Below are 16,810 nucleotides of genomic sequence, written 5' to 3' on the forward strand. Positions count from 1 at the left end.
ACAGTTTATTCACTTTGTATCCCAGCTTCAGCCCCAGCTTTGTTCCCTCCCAATCCTGCCCTCCCTCACTCCCTTATCTCCTCCCATGCCCTTTCCGAGTCCACTGATAGTGGAGGACACCCTCCCCTTCCATCTGACCCTAGCCTATCAGGTCTCATGAGGACTGTCTTTCATAGTCTTCCTCTGTGGCCTGATGAGGCTGCCCCCCACCTCAGAGAGAGGTCATCAAAGAGCCAGCACTGAATTCATTTGAGAGACAACCCCTGTTCCCCTTACTAGGAAGCCCATTTGGAGACTGAGCTGCCACGGCTACCTCTGTGCAGGCGTCCAGTTTATCTATGACTGGTCCTTGGTATCAGTCTCAGAAAAGACCGCTGTGCCCAGATTTTTTGATTCTGTTGTTCTCCTTGTGGAGCTCCAGACCCTTCCATGTCTTCCTATCTCCCCCCCTTCTTTCATAAAATTCCCTGCATCTGCCCAAAGTTTGGCTATGAGATCTGGTCAGTGGCAAAGAACACCATCTGTTCTTCCAAAGGTCCTGAGTTCAATTCCCAGCAACCACATGGTGGCTCACAACTATCTGTAATGAGATCTGATGTCCTCTTCTGGCATGCAAGCTAACATATAGGCAGACATTGTATACATTATATATATATATATATATATATATATATATATATATATATCATGATCTGTTTTTCAGTGGAAAAACAGTGCACCTGCCTTTTTTCCAGTACATTGAATTCAAAATAATCAATTCATCAAAGTGGCATATTCTGATATATTAAAATATACTAAATTCTATGAATATCAATAGTCTCAAATATAAATCTTCATACATGGTGGGCGAGTAGTAAATATGGAATTGAAATTAATTAGTTACATATTAAACTTGATAAGTGTAGATTTTCAATCCCCTCTACAAAAACACTTATACTGTATGGTTTTGGTTTTCTCTCAGAAAAGTTTATCAATCACAGTACATTAAATAGATTTATACATGAAATGTGTGAAATAAATTTATAAAATTGGGAAATTCAGATTAGAACACCATATCTTAATTTTGGAGTTGTCACAATATGGTGTATTCCTGGCCATTGTCGGGTTTTAAGAAATATATCATTAACAATGGTTCAAGTTTATGATTGCTAAAGTTGTTTCCTTTTGTTGGGTTCAAAAATACATAGTATCAGTGGTAATAATACTAATCATGACTTCTTTTACACTCCAAAATATTCTACTGGGACAGGACATGATGACCTTAAAATTGTTGATCAGAGTCTTGTATAAAAGTCCAGAGAATATCACTTTTAAAAGAAAGTCTGAATATCAGTGTTTTGAAGCAAAGTGCTGTATAAAATAAATTCTGCACATGTGAAGGAGTGCAAGCTCCTGCAGGTGATCATTGACTGTGCTCAAAGGTATTGTGCTGTCCTCTAAATTTGTCATCTCAGCTCTAAAAATGATAAAATACAAATATTTTTAAGGAATAAATTAGCAACACCTTACACAAAAAACATGGATTAGTGATATCTAATATAATTTGTAACTATATATGTAATATAATACATAGATTAAAATAGCATTGTTTCTAAATTATTTTTTGCCTTTATAGATAACACTGTACAGTTATGTATTATTTATCAGATGGTGTGTTGCTATATGTATCCAACATATATTAAAACTCAGTACATATGTATACATATAAAGATTTATTTATTTACTATATTCCTGAAGTGAAAATACTCAAAATATAGAACATTTTATTACTACCTGTAGTCATCTTACTCAATCATGTTGTTTTTCTCATAGTAAGAAAGATATTAATTCTGCCAAGTGTAGAAGTTTAATAATTTTAAAGTAAAATGTGCTTAACAAGTGAGCTTTGCTTAAATGCCCATGATCCTTTTGCTAACAAGAGTGTCTGATTTTCACACCTGGCTGTGTTCCATACCAGCTCTGTGAAGATTGCCACCCTGGTCTGAGTAAATTCACCTCCATTCTGAATTTTTCGTATTGTTTTACTGAGTTTTTGTACTTAACCTGGAGGTTTTCAAAATGCCAGTGTTTTCATCTTGAATGTAAAACAATTTGTGCTTATATTATTTCAGACACAGTCCTCATTATTTTCCCCCAAGCAGTTATGATTTTCTTCTCTATCTCTTTAAATGTTGACTGTGGTCTTATTTGCCCGAAATGCTGCAAGGGAGAACATAGTTTAAATTACAAGGTCTTTTCTAGCTGTGTTTTTCTGAATTTCTCAACCTTTGCAAGGCAGTTGCTAAGGGAATGAGATTCCCAGGAGACTTCTTAATGTTAAGAATCAGCAAAACTGCAACTTTTACAGATCACTTTCCTTTAACCTACATGGCTCCTCTGTGAAATATTTGAATTACCGTGTCAGCGTTGTCAAGTTAGAGTACAATCAATGTATGGTTCTATGTCACTTTAAGGCCAGATGTTACTCTTTGGTAGAAAATCTGTTGGAATTTAAAACTAGAGTACATTACTTTAGGCATCAAGGATCAAAATCAACTTGACTAAAAATAAATAAAAAAAATGTAATGTAAGGGACATTTCCAAAAATTTCAGCTTCTGCAATTTAAACCTATGTTTCCAGTATTGCTCTCAATGTACTGTTCTCAGAGTCCTCTTTTTATATTTTCTCTGACCTCCCAACCTCACAATCTCATTTATTTCACTCTCTCTCTTTGTCTGTCTTCCCTCATCACTTTCCCTTTTCCTTCCTTTCTCCCATCTATTTTATTCTCTTTCTCCTCTCTCTTTTTCTTCTTATTTCTCTTCTTCCAGAGAATAAGAGAAATAAGAAGAGAAACTGGGGCTACATTGCGATTATTGCCTCTGATTCCGGGGACTGGAAACTCTGTCCCTTACCAATTTAGCTGTAAATGATTCATAGATATTTACATTACTCCTAATGGAAGCACCATATGGTAATGCAATCCCAGCCCTGTTTTACACTTTGAGAGAGGAAAATATTAAGAAATAATAAAATCTAAAAGCACTGGGAGAATAAATAAACCTTCTTGTGTTGAATTACTTTTTCTGTGGTAAGTTTTCTTTTATCAATAAGACATAACCTGAATGAACCAGGTGTATGTTGATATGAAGTGTGATGTGGTGGCTTTGTAAACTTGACACACTTGGGATAGGAGATCTCCACAATATTGTTTTGTGGCCTTTCTATGGGACATTTTATTTTGTCATCCTGACACAAGGTGGAGTCACTTGCAAAAGAGGAAATTAATGAAGATCTTTCATCAGACTGACATATGGGTATGTCTGTGGAACATTTTCTTTTCCTTCCTTCCTTCCATCTGTCCTTTCCTTTCTTTCTTTCTGAAATAGTTTCTCTGTGTAATTTTGGCTGTCCGAGACTCACTGTGTAGATCAGGTTGGCCTTGAACTCACAGAGATTTACTGCCTCTGCCTCCCAGAGTTCTGGGATTACAGGTATGTGCCACAGGACCCAGTAGGACATCTTCTCTTTGGTGAATGTTTGTGGGAAGCCACAGCCCACTGCAATTAGTGCCTTCCCTGCGCAGCTTGTCTTGGTTTGTATAAGAAAGTTAGCTTAGTTAGCCATGGAGAGCAAGCCAGAGTCATTTCTGTGTGTCTTCTTTATTTTTTGCCTCCATGGTTTTGGTGCTGTTGTTGTTTTCCTGAACTCCTTCCCTTACTTCCTTTGATTATGAGTTATATCCTGTAAGCTAAAAGAAACATTTTTCATTCCCATGAGTTTTGCTCATGATGTTTTTACAGTAATATAAAGCAAATGCAAATAGCTCCCTCCAATAATTTATTGTGATCTGAGGATTGAAAAGATGAAATAAACCCTATCATCCTTAAGTTGATTTACTCACTGTTTGATCACAGAAACTGAAGAGAAACTAATGCACTAGTTAAGGATATTCAAAACCTAAAGAAATTCAGAAAATGTACTTATCTGAGTGTCAGAGGTCAACTATATGGAGATGGCTGTTTGATATAATGTCAGCTTTTATAATGGGACACAATCATCCCTAGAAAACAGGCAGGGAAGGGATTCAAAGCAGATGCTGAGACATTGCCAAACTTTGGGCAGAGTGCAGGGAATCTTATGAAAGAAGTGGGAAATAGTAGGACCTGGATAGGATGGGATCTCCATAGGGAGAGTTGCAGACCCAAAAAAATCTGGGCACAGAGGTCTTTTCTGGGACTGATACTCCAACAAAGGACTATTCATGGAGATGACCTGGAACCCCTGAATGAATGTAGCCTATGGCAGTTCAGTGTCCAAGTGGGTTCCATAGTGATGGGAAGAGGGACTGTCTCTGACATGAATTGATTGGCCTGCTCTTTGATCACATCTCCCTGAGAGGAGAGCAGCTTTGCCAGGACATGGGGGAAGGCAGTGTAGCCACTCCTGATGGGACCTGATAGACTGATATCAGAGGGAGGGAGAGGAGGACCTCCCCTATCAGCGGACTTGGTGAAAGGCATGTGTGGATAAGGGGGAGGGAAGGTGGGAATATTTGTGGAGAAGGGGGAGAGAGGGTGGAATTGGGAGGGGAGAAGGGAGGGAGCTACAGGGAGGATACAAAGTGAATAAAATGTAATTAATAAAAATTAAAATTAAAAAAAATAACACAGGTAAGGAAAAAGCACCAGAAATTCCATATGGCACTGTACATCACTATACCCACGTTGGCCTACACGAGAAGCTCTACCTTGCTGTCCACAGCAAGCTAGGAAGTACAGTAGCCTTGGAACGATGCGTCCTTGTGAGTTAGTCTTTGATCTTTAATCACTATAGAGAAAGGTTATAAAACATAAACTAATAGATGAATCTACAGAAGCATCTAACACTTATATATTTCAACTGAAATACCTCTAGAAAAGTTTTCAGTGTTTCAAAACACATAACTGGATTATCGTCATTATATGATATTTACATATGTTCTGTAAAACTATGCCATTTTATGAGTGCTTATTTATTGATAACCTCATGTACTTTTATATGTTAATTGTACATTTATACACGATCATTTATACATACATATTAGGTCATAAGTGGATATACAGTGTCTGAGAACTCACTCTTTTGAGCCATATACACAGGCAATTGAAATGTAAAGTAGAAATATGCTCATGAAAGGAAACAGATATGTAAAAAATAATGATAATTTGTATATATTTATATGTAAATACACAGCATATAATATCTATATATAAATATACACTTTTTCATTATATTATATATAAATATATATACATAATACACACATATAAACATATATGCATAATGTACATATATGTGCATAATACACACAAGGACACGTTTAACACACACACACATAAATACACAAGACCTATAAGATCTAGGAGAAGGAAATAACAAATTTGCTTTTAGTTAAGCCTTTCTGCTGAATAGACTTCGCCAATTTTTAAATATGTGTCACTATAGTTTAGATACAGTTTGTGTGTGTGTGTGTGTGTGTGTTTTCTCGAGGGATTGAAATCCAGGAATCTTGTTTTTAATATGGTAATGTAGTAGATAATGGAACATTTACAAATGGGACTAAGTGGGAGTTCGCTATGTCATTGGGAGCTTATCAGTAGGGATTGACTTAGTTCCTCTGATACTTTGAGTTATTTCTAGAGATATTTTCAGACGAATGATCTACATTTCTCAAATAAACCATCTTAATAGAAGATATGTAGTAGTAAATCTTTGCATGTCACCACCACCCACATCACAAGCTTTTCCATGCGCATATTTCCTGATCAACCTTTTCTCTCCAATGTACTATGTTGTCTGTTTATTGATTAAGGCTTGTGAATCTTCAGTGAGATGGTGACTTCTGGAAGGAAGAACTAATGTTCAATAATGTATCCCCAAACTTTTGAATATGACCTGTCACAATAAAGTGTCTAAAGAGCAATAAAATAATCTTTTAAAATATGTGAAGGAAACTTTCTCTAACCTTAGTAAAAAAAACAAAATATGTGGACATATACACTTATTTTTGATCATTAATATATCTGTTTTAGGAGCTATCAATATAACTATACAAAAATTAATAAGCCCAGGCGGCCTGCAGAGTCTGATGAATCAACCAAGGACCACAAATGGAGAGGACCTAGACCCCTTGCTCAGATGTAGTCCATGGGCAGCTCAGTTTCCATGGGGATTCCCTAGTAAGGGGAGCAGGGGCAGTCACTGGCATGAACTTGGTTGCCTGCTCTTTCATCACCTACCTCTGGTAAGATGGCTTTAATAGGCCACAGAGAAGGAGGATCCAAACAGTCTTGATGAGACTTGATAGGCTAGAGTCAGCTAGTAGGGGAGGAGGACCTCCCTTATCAGTGGACTAGGGGAGGAACATAGGAGGGGAGGAAAGGAGAGAGGGTGAGACTGGGAGGAGTTGAAGGAGGGGGCTATAGCCAGAATACAAAGTAAATAAATTGTAAATAATAATAATAATAATAAGCTTAGTGACCTAAAAAGAAACAAACAAACAGAGGTAGATTTTAAAGAAATATATCTAAACTAAGTTAGAACAATAGAACTGATTGAAAAATTTCAAAACTGGTTAATCTAATTCTTTGAGCGGATAATATAATTATAAAACTTTACAAGTGTGGGGAAAGAAAACTAGGCTAGTAAACACAAACAATATTAAGAATTAGGAAGATTTTGTTTGGGTTTTTGTTTGCCGTATGGTGTTATGTATGGCAGAGGTTGGCCTCAAACTTACTGTGTAGCCCACGAAAACTGTGGACCGATCCTCTCTTGCCTCTGCATCCTAAGTACTGAGAGGTATGTACTGTCACTTCCAGAAAGAAATAGGAAGCTTTTTGACAGATATTTATCATAGTAAAAGTTAAAAGCCCTATAACAGTTCTGTTATTCTTTTAACCTAGTGGACTCAGTTCCCTAGCATATATGTTGCTATTACTATTTCTAAAATTTGAAATCAGTTCCACATAAAATAATTGTACATCTAACTTAGTTGATATCTCAAAGCTCTATCAGACTCATAGAGTGATTTTTTAAAAGTTTTAAAATTCAAGGATCCTGCTTTAAAAAGAGTTGTAAATTCACTAACGTCTTTCTTTGGTACCAAAAATAGATACAAACAGGAAGAAAAATAATACATGGTGATTAACACTTAAACTTAGGTTAAACAGTAATAAAATCTCCTGTGGACTGTAGTGTTTTAGAGGAATAATAAGTATTGGTGGTTTCTACTAAGGATTTACTGTTTTCAAGAACAAGTCTAGAACTGGTTTTTTTTTTTTTTTAAGACTTGTTTTTAAAAGATTAGTAGAGATTAGTAGAGATTAGAAGACTCTACTAATCGAGGTTTTGAAGCAGAGACTGAGACTCATAGCCAAACTTTTGGCAGAGAGAAGGTAATCTTAAGAAAGAAGGAAGAAATAGAAAGACCTGGAGTGGGTAGGAGCTCCAAGAGGAGACCAACAGAGCCACTAAAATTGAGCACTGGGGGCCCTACAGAGACTGATACCCCAACCAAGGACCATGCATGGAGAGGACCTAAAACCCCGGCTCAGACGTAGCCCATGGACTCATTCTCCAAGTGGGTTCCCTAATAAAGGGAACAGGGGCTTTCTCTGGCATGAACTCAGAGGCAGGCTCTCTAATCACATCCCCCTGTGGGGTGCAGCCTTGAGGCCACAGAGGAAGACAATGCAACCAAACCTGATGAGACCTGATAGGCTAGGGTCAAATAGAATGGGAGGAGGACCGCCCTATCACTGAACTAGGGGAGGGACATAGGGTGAGAAGAGGGAAGGATAGTGAGATTGGGTGGGATTGTGAGGTGATGAGGGAAGGGGTCACAGCTGGGATACTAAGTGAATAAATTGTAATAAATGATAATAATAAATGATAAAAAATAAGTCATTGAATAATACTGACAAAATAAGTAAACTCAAAATACTTTTAGAAAAAAAAGACAGTTTATGGAAATTTTCTGAAGTTTTTTTAAAATTGTTTTGTATTAATTACACTTTATTTACTTTGTATCCCTCCCCCCGTAGTTCCCTCCTTCCTCCCCTCCCAATCCTTCCCTTCCTTCCCCTTCTCCACGGGTGCCCCTCCCAAGTCCACTGGTAGGGGAGGTCTTCTTTTCCTTCTTTCTGATCCTAGTCTGTTAGGTCTCATCAGGAGTGGCTGCACTGTCTTCCTCTGTGGCCTGGTAAGGCTGCTCCCCCCTCAGGGGGAGGTGATCAAAGAGCAGGCCAATCAGTTCATGTCAGAAGCAGTCCCTGTTCCCATTACTATGGAACCCACTTGGACACTGAACTGTCATGGGCTACATCTGTGCAGAGGTTCTAGGTTATCTCCATGCATAGTCCTTGGTTGGAGTATGAGTCTCAGGAAAGACCCCTGTGCTCAGATTTTTTGGTTCTGTTGCTCTCCTTGTGGGGCTTCTGTCCTCTCCTTACTATTTCCCACTTTTTTTCATAAGATTCCCTGCATTCTGCCCAACAGTTGGCCATAAGTCTTGGCATCTGCTTTGATAGTATGAAGGGCAGAGCCTTTCAGAGGCCCTCTGTGGAAACTTGTTCCCTGTTTTCTTCTTCTTCTGATGTCCATTCTCTTTGCCTTTCTGGATGGGGATTGAACATTTTAGCCAGAGTCCTCCCTCTTGATTAGTTTGTTTAAGTGTATAGATTTCAAATGTTTTTAGTCTTACATATTTTATATTTAATATAAAATCACAGAGAAAAGCATGAAAATATGCAAAACGGACTGACAAATTCCAAAATAATGAAAAATTATCGAATGTGTAAATGGTGGATTGTAGGAGATATGATGCATTTTATTAACTTAAAACATTATCACCAGCAATGCAAGAGAATGGCATCTTCCTCATAACCAACACTCATAAAATGCTTGGACTTTTGCCAACTTAATAGGAAGGAAATAATTGCTCATTATAATTTTAATTGCCATTTCCCTTATTATGAATAAATTTAAACATCTTTTAATAAAAAATTCAATTTTTCTTGCTACTCTTTCTTTTAAATACTTTATTTTACATGTATTAACGTTTTGTTTGTATGTATGTATATATGTGTGCCACATGTGTGCATGGTTCCTCTAGAGGCTGGAGGAGGTCATCAGATTTCCTATGAGTGGTGTTGTAGGTGTTGTGGAAATCTAACCCTGACCATTGCAAGTGCTGTAAATTGTTTTAAAAAGATTTTCATTGTTTTAACATTAAATAAACAATTTTGGAAATATCTTTGTCAACCTTAATTTGAATATCACTTTATATATGTATGCATTGAAATTTCACAGAGAATGTATTTGATATGTATATATTTGTTTTATGTGTTGTATAGATATTTGTTTTATTAGCTAGAATCATATTAAAATAATAATTAATTCCTATTTTGTTCTGTTTAAATACAACTACTAGCAAGCACAACTACCACAGTAATTTTCTGCTAGTAATCACACCTTCACACTTGCATTTTGGAGTGTCTCTGCATATGAATCAAGCTTACACCTTAATGATGCTCTTGAAATAGTTTTACTTTCAACATCCTTCAAATTACCCAATAAACACTAGTTCAAGGACTATATCTCAGCAAATTACAATGCAAATCAAGTTTTGCTCTTAAGTAGATTATTTTTGTTGTTATTGAACAGTTGAATTAACTAAAAATTACCCAAAAGTTCATTTTATAGGAAATGTTTTCCACTGATTGCAGATGATCATAATGGTAACAATACTTCCTCATTCTCTGATGGTAATTTCCTGCACAATATACAAATGATAAGAAAAATTTGGACAAACACATGTCGATATATTTGTGGGTGAATATGAATATCCGTAAAGCACAAAAAAACATCGAAACCTTGTCATATTTTTCTGTTAAAGTACATGTTCTCTGCCACCCTAATTAGTTATAACTTCAGACTCCACTCCAGTCTGAGAAGAATACACCATTTGTTTCCCAGAGAACACTTTTAAATCAGTCCATAATGGTGGCAGAGCAGAAATAAAAATGACTGGAAAATGAACCCATCCTTCATCTCTGAAGCATCATAACATCAAAAGTTCATGTTGAGCACATTTGTAATGCAGGTATCATGAGTCTGTAATCTCTGAAAATTAAGTTTTGTCTTTTATTTTACAGAAATTGAGAAAGAAAGTTGTGGTGATCCTGGCACACCTTTATATGGAATCAGAGAAGGCGATGGTTTTTCTAATCGTGATGTTTTAAGGTTTGAATGCCAGTTTGGGTTTGAATTAATTGGAGAGAAATCCATTGTTTGTCAAGAGAATAATCAATGGTCCGCAAATATACCCATCTGTATCTGTGAGTACCAAATGCTTTGCTTCTAAATGGCATATGTTACCCTGTCCTTGCATATAATTGCTTTTGTAATTAATTGCAAGAGCTGGAACCAAGTAATTATTTTTGAATGAGTAGCACTTTGTGATAGTATCTTTAACATGTATGCTTATGCCAAATTATAAATTTCATTACAGATTTAAATAAAGTTAACATAGTTCACTTGGAAATTGCAAATATATATATTATATGTGTTCTTCAAACAAGTTGGTGGCATTTTATGCTGTATATATGGTATATTTCTTATAAATTAGACATAGCTTATTCATATAAGCTTGTTTAATTTCACAAGCTAATACATACATATTTGTAATCAAAACTGGATATATACTATATATCTATATCTCTATATACTATATATATATACATACTGGATATCAGCCCTCTGTCAGATGCATGGTTTATGAAGATCTTTTCCCAGTCTGTAGGCTGTCATTTTGTTCTGATGACAGTGTCCTTTGCTTTACAGAACCTTTTCAGTTTCATGAGGTTCCATTTATCGATTGTTGACCTTAGAGCCTGTGCTCTTGGTGTTCTGTTCAGGAAGTTGTCTCCTGTGCCAATGAGTTCCAGGTTCTTCCCCACTTTTTCTTCTAACAGGTTTACTGTGTCTGGTTTTATGTGGAGGTCTTTCATCCACTTTTACTTTATTTTTGTGCAGAGTGGTCAAAACTTTTAAAATATTTAAGGCTTCTTTTCTATGTAAACTCCTTTATTTATATTTGCATGGAGGTGTTCACAGTAAGGTATAGAGTTCACAGCGTTTAATCCATTAATGTTTATTTTATATAAAATGCTAAGATTACAAGAACATATTTTTCAAAATACATTAAATTTTCAGCTTAGTTAAAACAAATTTAACATGAATATTGTCTATTATATACTTTTATGTTCAGTAAATAATCATCATTATATAACAATATTTTTCAGAGGAAAATACACAGATCCAATTCCTAAAGGACTCTTTGAGTGGAGGTCCAGTACTCATCAATAATAAAGGTCACCTGCACAATCCTTTTGAGACAAGAAAATACATTAGGCGAGCTGATTTTAATCTGTTCATGCCATCTTAATCTCTTTTAATTGATTATCTTTTATTCTAAGCATTCGTCCAGAAAGATAATATTGCTTTAATAATGGAAAACCTATTACGTGATGAATGACACCAACAATGAAAGAAAAATTTAGTGCAAGGTACAATCCTCGGCTTTGGGTATGCTTGGAAAGTGTTCTTTTGTGAGCCACATCCCAGCCCAAAAATTTTTTAAAAAAAAGCAATCAAAAACTTTTTTATCAGATGCTAGAATGGTTTGTAAAATTGATGTGAATATTATCCCTAAAAGCAATTTGAAAAATTCATGAATATCTAGTCAACATTTTATTTTGTATGAAATAGGGTCTCATGTGCCCTCTGAATAGCTTTGCCATAGCTGCAGAAAGCCTTTCATTTGTAGCAATTCTCCTGTGTGCTGGGATTATAAGCAGGTGCCACCAATGGACATCTTTAATTATTTTCAATTAAGCCCAATAAGTTAGTAAGTGATAAAAATATTGCATCTAATATTTTATGTATAGGCAACAGTTAATTTTAAATGCATTTGCCTGAACAGATGTAGATGAATAAATCAGGACTATATAAATGTAATTCATACATAAATCCAGATAAATAGTAAAAAGATAATCATAAAATTTAACAAAGGTAAACCATTTGGAAATTTTTCTGACTATAAATTCATTGCATTAATTTATGAATCATACATAATTACTTTGTAATTTTAATAAAACTACTAAAAGCAGTTTCTCTAGGCATATGACAGTGAGCAAGATAATGTTGCCTAAAAATTTCACTACACCTATAAAACCATGGTCATATGTACATTATAAATATCTACCCAAATCCATGAAGTTATGGGTCGTTTCTGAACTTGCTCAATTCTTGATCTGTTTGTGGATCATTTATCTCATGAGGTGACAACCTGAACTAATTTAAAATTGTAAATAAAACAATAGTAGAAACCTTTGACTTTTACTAGTTTAGCTGTCATTTTGTTACAGTAATCATAGAATTGAAACTCCAGGATTCATCTGAGTACAAGAGAAGAGAAGGCAATAGTCTGTGTGTGTTCAGGATATAGTGGTGGCACGAAAATATAGCAAATTAACTTTGCAAGAGATAGGGATTGAAAGAATGGACAACGTGGGTGATTTGAAGTATTTTCCTCTGCACAGGACGTGGCTAGTGTACTGATGAATTCATATGATCTGTGGTTAGTTCACAAAACCTACCCAAGATCAACCCAGCCCAGTATGAATGATCCAGGAGCTCACAAGGTCCCATTCCTGACTGAGAAACAACAAGCAGTTGATAGCTGTTTGTGGAGGAAGACCAATTCTTTTTGCTGGGGTTGAGCCAGTGGTACATTGTTCACACTCTGTTGGATGGCTTCATACCCAGAAACCTATGGGAAGCTCTAACTAGGTCTCAGTGAGTTATAAGAATAATGAGGGGGAGAGAGAATGACAGACAGAGACAGACAGTGAGAGAGAGAGAGAGAGAGAGAGAGAGAGAGAGAATGAAAAGAAAAAAAAGACGTGAAGGTTGAAGATTTGTTGGAGATGAATTCTTGAGAACTTGGGAGAAGGGAAGGTGTAGGCGTACTCTTTCAAAAACTTCTATTTACATTTATTTTATATATTTTTCTTCCTACTCCACCCCAATCCCTTTCAACACCCAAAACCAGGTAGGAGAGAGAAAGGGTTAGTAGGAGAGGGGATGCAGTTCTCCTTGCTGCTTCCTGCTGGTTAGGGTCATTGATTTCCTTGGAGCCAGTCCAATCCTCATTTATAATCTTCAATTTCTTGTCTCACAACAGCAAACAGGGGAAACAAGGGGGGATCAGAAACAGCCTTGTTTTGTTTTTTTTGTTTTTTGTTTTTCTCCAAGCTTCACACTCTCTGGGTTCTGGCATTTATTCTCTCTCCAGAGTCCTCAGATTTAAACTATCTCAGAGCTGGCACAAAGCAAATAGTCTGCTGTTGTGGACCATCTGAATCATTCCCACAGCCCACACCTGGGACCAAAACAAAAGCATGTTTATATTCACAGCAGAAAAGGGGGTTGATAATATAATATTGTACTGTATACATTTATAAAATTTTTAAGCATAATTGGAAGCAGAAATGATAAGAGAATACTATAATACGCAAACCCACGCACTTTGAAGGTGAGGGAGGAGGGCTTCAATTTGAAGCTATAACCAGCTACATACTGAGCTACAGGATCACAAAAAAAGGAGAGAGGAAGACGGTAGACTTTTTCTTGATGGACTTTTCCTCACACATGTGAAATCTGTTTTCAAATATGATTTCAAAGCTTCAGGAACTGAAAAGAAAAAGCATTCTAATCAAACTTACCTGCAATATGGCTCAGCCCAAAGGCTATAAGTTCATAGATTGTTAAAATGATGCCATATTAAAAAAAATGAAAAATACTTCAAAAGAAATAATGAACTTACATGTGAGGGGAGGTCTTTTAGGATATAATCAAGTATGGGTAAGCAAAATATTATGTTAACTAGTAAGTTCAAATAATTTTCTATTATTAAACATTTTCAAATTTTTAAAAATAAATGCTAAATGTGCTGTATAGGTTGTCTAATTTCTATTCTATTGCTGTGACAAGACACCATGACCAAAGCAAGTCTTATAAAAGAAAACATTTAATTGGGTCTTGCTTACTGTTTTAGAGGTTTAGTATGTAGTCATTAGCGCAGGAAGCAGATAGGCATGGCCATAAAACAGTAGCTGTTACATATTGGGGTAGCAGACAGACAGTGAGACAAAGGCTTTTGAAACCTCAAAGGTGACCCTTACTGTCACATTTCCTCCAACAAGGCGACAGCAAGTCCAAAAAGGGCACATCCGCCACCCTCACGATAAAGAAAGTAAAACAATAAGGTGTCATTTTCTTTAAGAAACTAAGGAGAGAGTTATCCCAGTATGTTCTACTTACAGGGATCTGTTTTCTTTAACACAGCTTTTTATATTACACCACAGATTGATTTATCTTTTGAGAAATTCTGCACACTGTTTAGAGCCTTTAGTTCATATTCTTTGTGAACTCATTAAAAATATCCCAAGGAAATATTCAAAAGATGCTCATCATTGAGTTATATTTTAGAGTACAATTCTAAATTTGACTTAAAATTTTAAGTAGACATAAAAGAATGGTATTAGAGGTTTAAATGATGAATATAATTATGTGTAGTGGATTTAAATTTTCATATATTACTTATAATGAGCCCATTGTGGTGGTGCACATCTCTGATAGAAATACTTGGAGTCAAGCAGGAAGACGAATCATAATAGACCACCATGGTCTATATGCTGAAAATTTGTCTCAAAACTTTGCACCAAACACACTACATATGCAAATATATGTTTATATACCTTACATAGGGACTATAAACCTAACCTATACGTGCACACTCTGCATGTGTGTATTCGTGTATGTATATATAATGTGTGTATGTGACAAATATAATTTGGTACATATTGACGAACTGAGTTTTGTTAAAAAGTATTTAATAACACTGAAAGAAACTATGTGTCAATATTATAACATTGATTTCCTTTAAGTAATTGTCTTGTTTTCTCTTTTTTATTCTTTCTGTGCTTTCTAAATTTTAATCAGATGTTTAAAACTTCAGAAAGAAAACAGAACATAAAACTTTTTTTTTTTTTAGATTAACAGTGTTTTACTTGTCCTTCTAGTCTTTGCCACCAGTGATGGCTGTTGGCCATTATAAATATTAACTGGTCTTCTTATTTGTGTCATAAATTATCAGAACACTCCAAGAGCATGAAAGGAATAAAATCCACCTAAACACCCTTGCTGATTTTCTATAAGCTTTATAATCCTAACTCTGCAGTTATTCACAAAATGATTCCTTCTTCAATCATCATATTAACCTTAGTGTTCCTTGGGTACTTGTGATAATTTCTCGTAAGTGCACAAATGAAAGTTGTAGATTACTCTAACACAGACAGGATAAAAGGAAAAATGAAAAGTCACCCACAGATTTCAGTGTAGTGATTTCTGCCTAGAATCTCCTCCATCTTAGAAGGCGGAAGCAGCAACAATTACAAAATGTTTCTCTTCTCTGTGGGAATGAGATCTGGATAACCCACAGAATGAGAACTGTCTGAAAACACAAACCAACAAAATAACATGCAGCAGCTTTTATTTAAATTACTATACTTCCAAGCATGAAGCCTTATGTTCATGTGACTATCAATGTATACTCACATGTTAAATGAACTTTATATATGTAGTTTAGCCATGTAATCCTTGTAAAAATCCCTGACTCCACTCCAGTAAAGGAAAAACACAAAATGTTAAAGTACAAATTGTAGTGTTTCCTTTCTTGTTTATGAAATAACTTAGATTATTTGTTGTGTTCTTAGTTTCTTATTGATTATAATTATAGACAACCAGAAAAATATGTCTAGATATCACTTTTTAATGTTTACTGTTTGTAAACCTCTCTTCGTGTTTATTTATTCTTTTTACCAGTTCCTTGCCTCTCTAACTTCACTGCACCAATGGGAACCGTCCTTTCCCCTGATTATCCAGAAGGTTATGGAAATAATTTAAATTGCATCTGGACAATAATCTCTGATCCAGGGAGCAGGATCCACCTTTCATTCAATGATTTTGATCTGGAATCGCAATTTGACTTTCTTGCTGTTAAAGACGGTGACTCGCCAGATTCCCCAATTCTAGGAACCTTTACTGGGGCTGAGGTGCCTTCTCACCTCACCAGTAATAGCCACATACTGCGACTGGAATTTCAAGCAGACCACTCGATGTCAGGACGTGGCTTCAACATCACATACAACAGTAAGGGTTTTGATGTGTGTTGGCTTGTTTATCTTTTTAACATATAAAAAAGCGATCATGCGAACCAGCCCTCTTGTTTCAAAAATAAGAATATTTGAGACAACTGTAGACCTAGTTTTACCAATTATTGGTTTTTATTTCTTGATACCCAAGCACATTTTACTACCCATGAGTCTTTTCTCTTTGTGAAAGGTTTAATTTCATTTCATTTGATGCCTAAATCCATATCAACATTTTTACTGTATCAGCCAATAGATCTGGTTTTTCTATTAAAATCCACCTTAAATTTAAACCATATTTCACTGCCACTTATTTATCCATTTTTTAAAGAAAACAATTTTTCTGAAAATGTTTAGAAACTCATAGGGAACTTAATTACAACACACAAGTCTAATCCCAAAGAGAATAACTCTCATTGCTATAGGAGTGCAGAATCAGTTACTCTGAGCAAAGAGCTCTCATCTGACTGAAAAAAAAATACTTCAGGGTTTGAAAGTGTCAGCAAAGGTC

General features: G+C 35.6%; 1 protein-coding gene across 1 annotated transcript in view; it reads left to right on the plus strand.

The window, feature by feature from the left end:
- Csmd3 (CUB and Sushi multiple domains 3) overlaps nt 1-16,810 on the plus strand; it is a 1,323,831-nt gene that overhangs the window by 826,582 nt on the left and 480,439 nt on the right. The window contains exons 14-15 of the mRNA XM_060389430.1: nt 10,180-10,362; nt 15,974-16,300. Coding sequence (XP_060245413.1) covers nt 10,180-10,362; nt 15,974-16,300 — 510 coding nt within the window. The remainder of the gene's footprint in view (nt 1-10,179; nt 10,363-15,973; nt 16,301-16,810) is intronic.

The sequence above is a fragment of the Meriones unguiculatus genome, chromosome 8, assembly GCF_030254825.1.
Source record: "Meriones unguiculatus strain TT.TT164.6M chromosome 8, Bangor_MerUng_6.1, whole genome shotgun sequence".
Classification (NCBI taxonomy): domain Eukaryota; kingdom Metazoa; phylum Chordata; class Mammalia; order Rodentia; family Muridae; genus Meriones; species Meriones unguiculatus.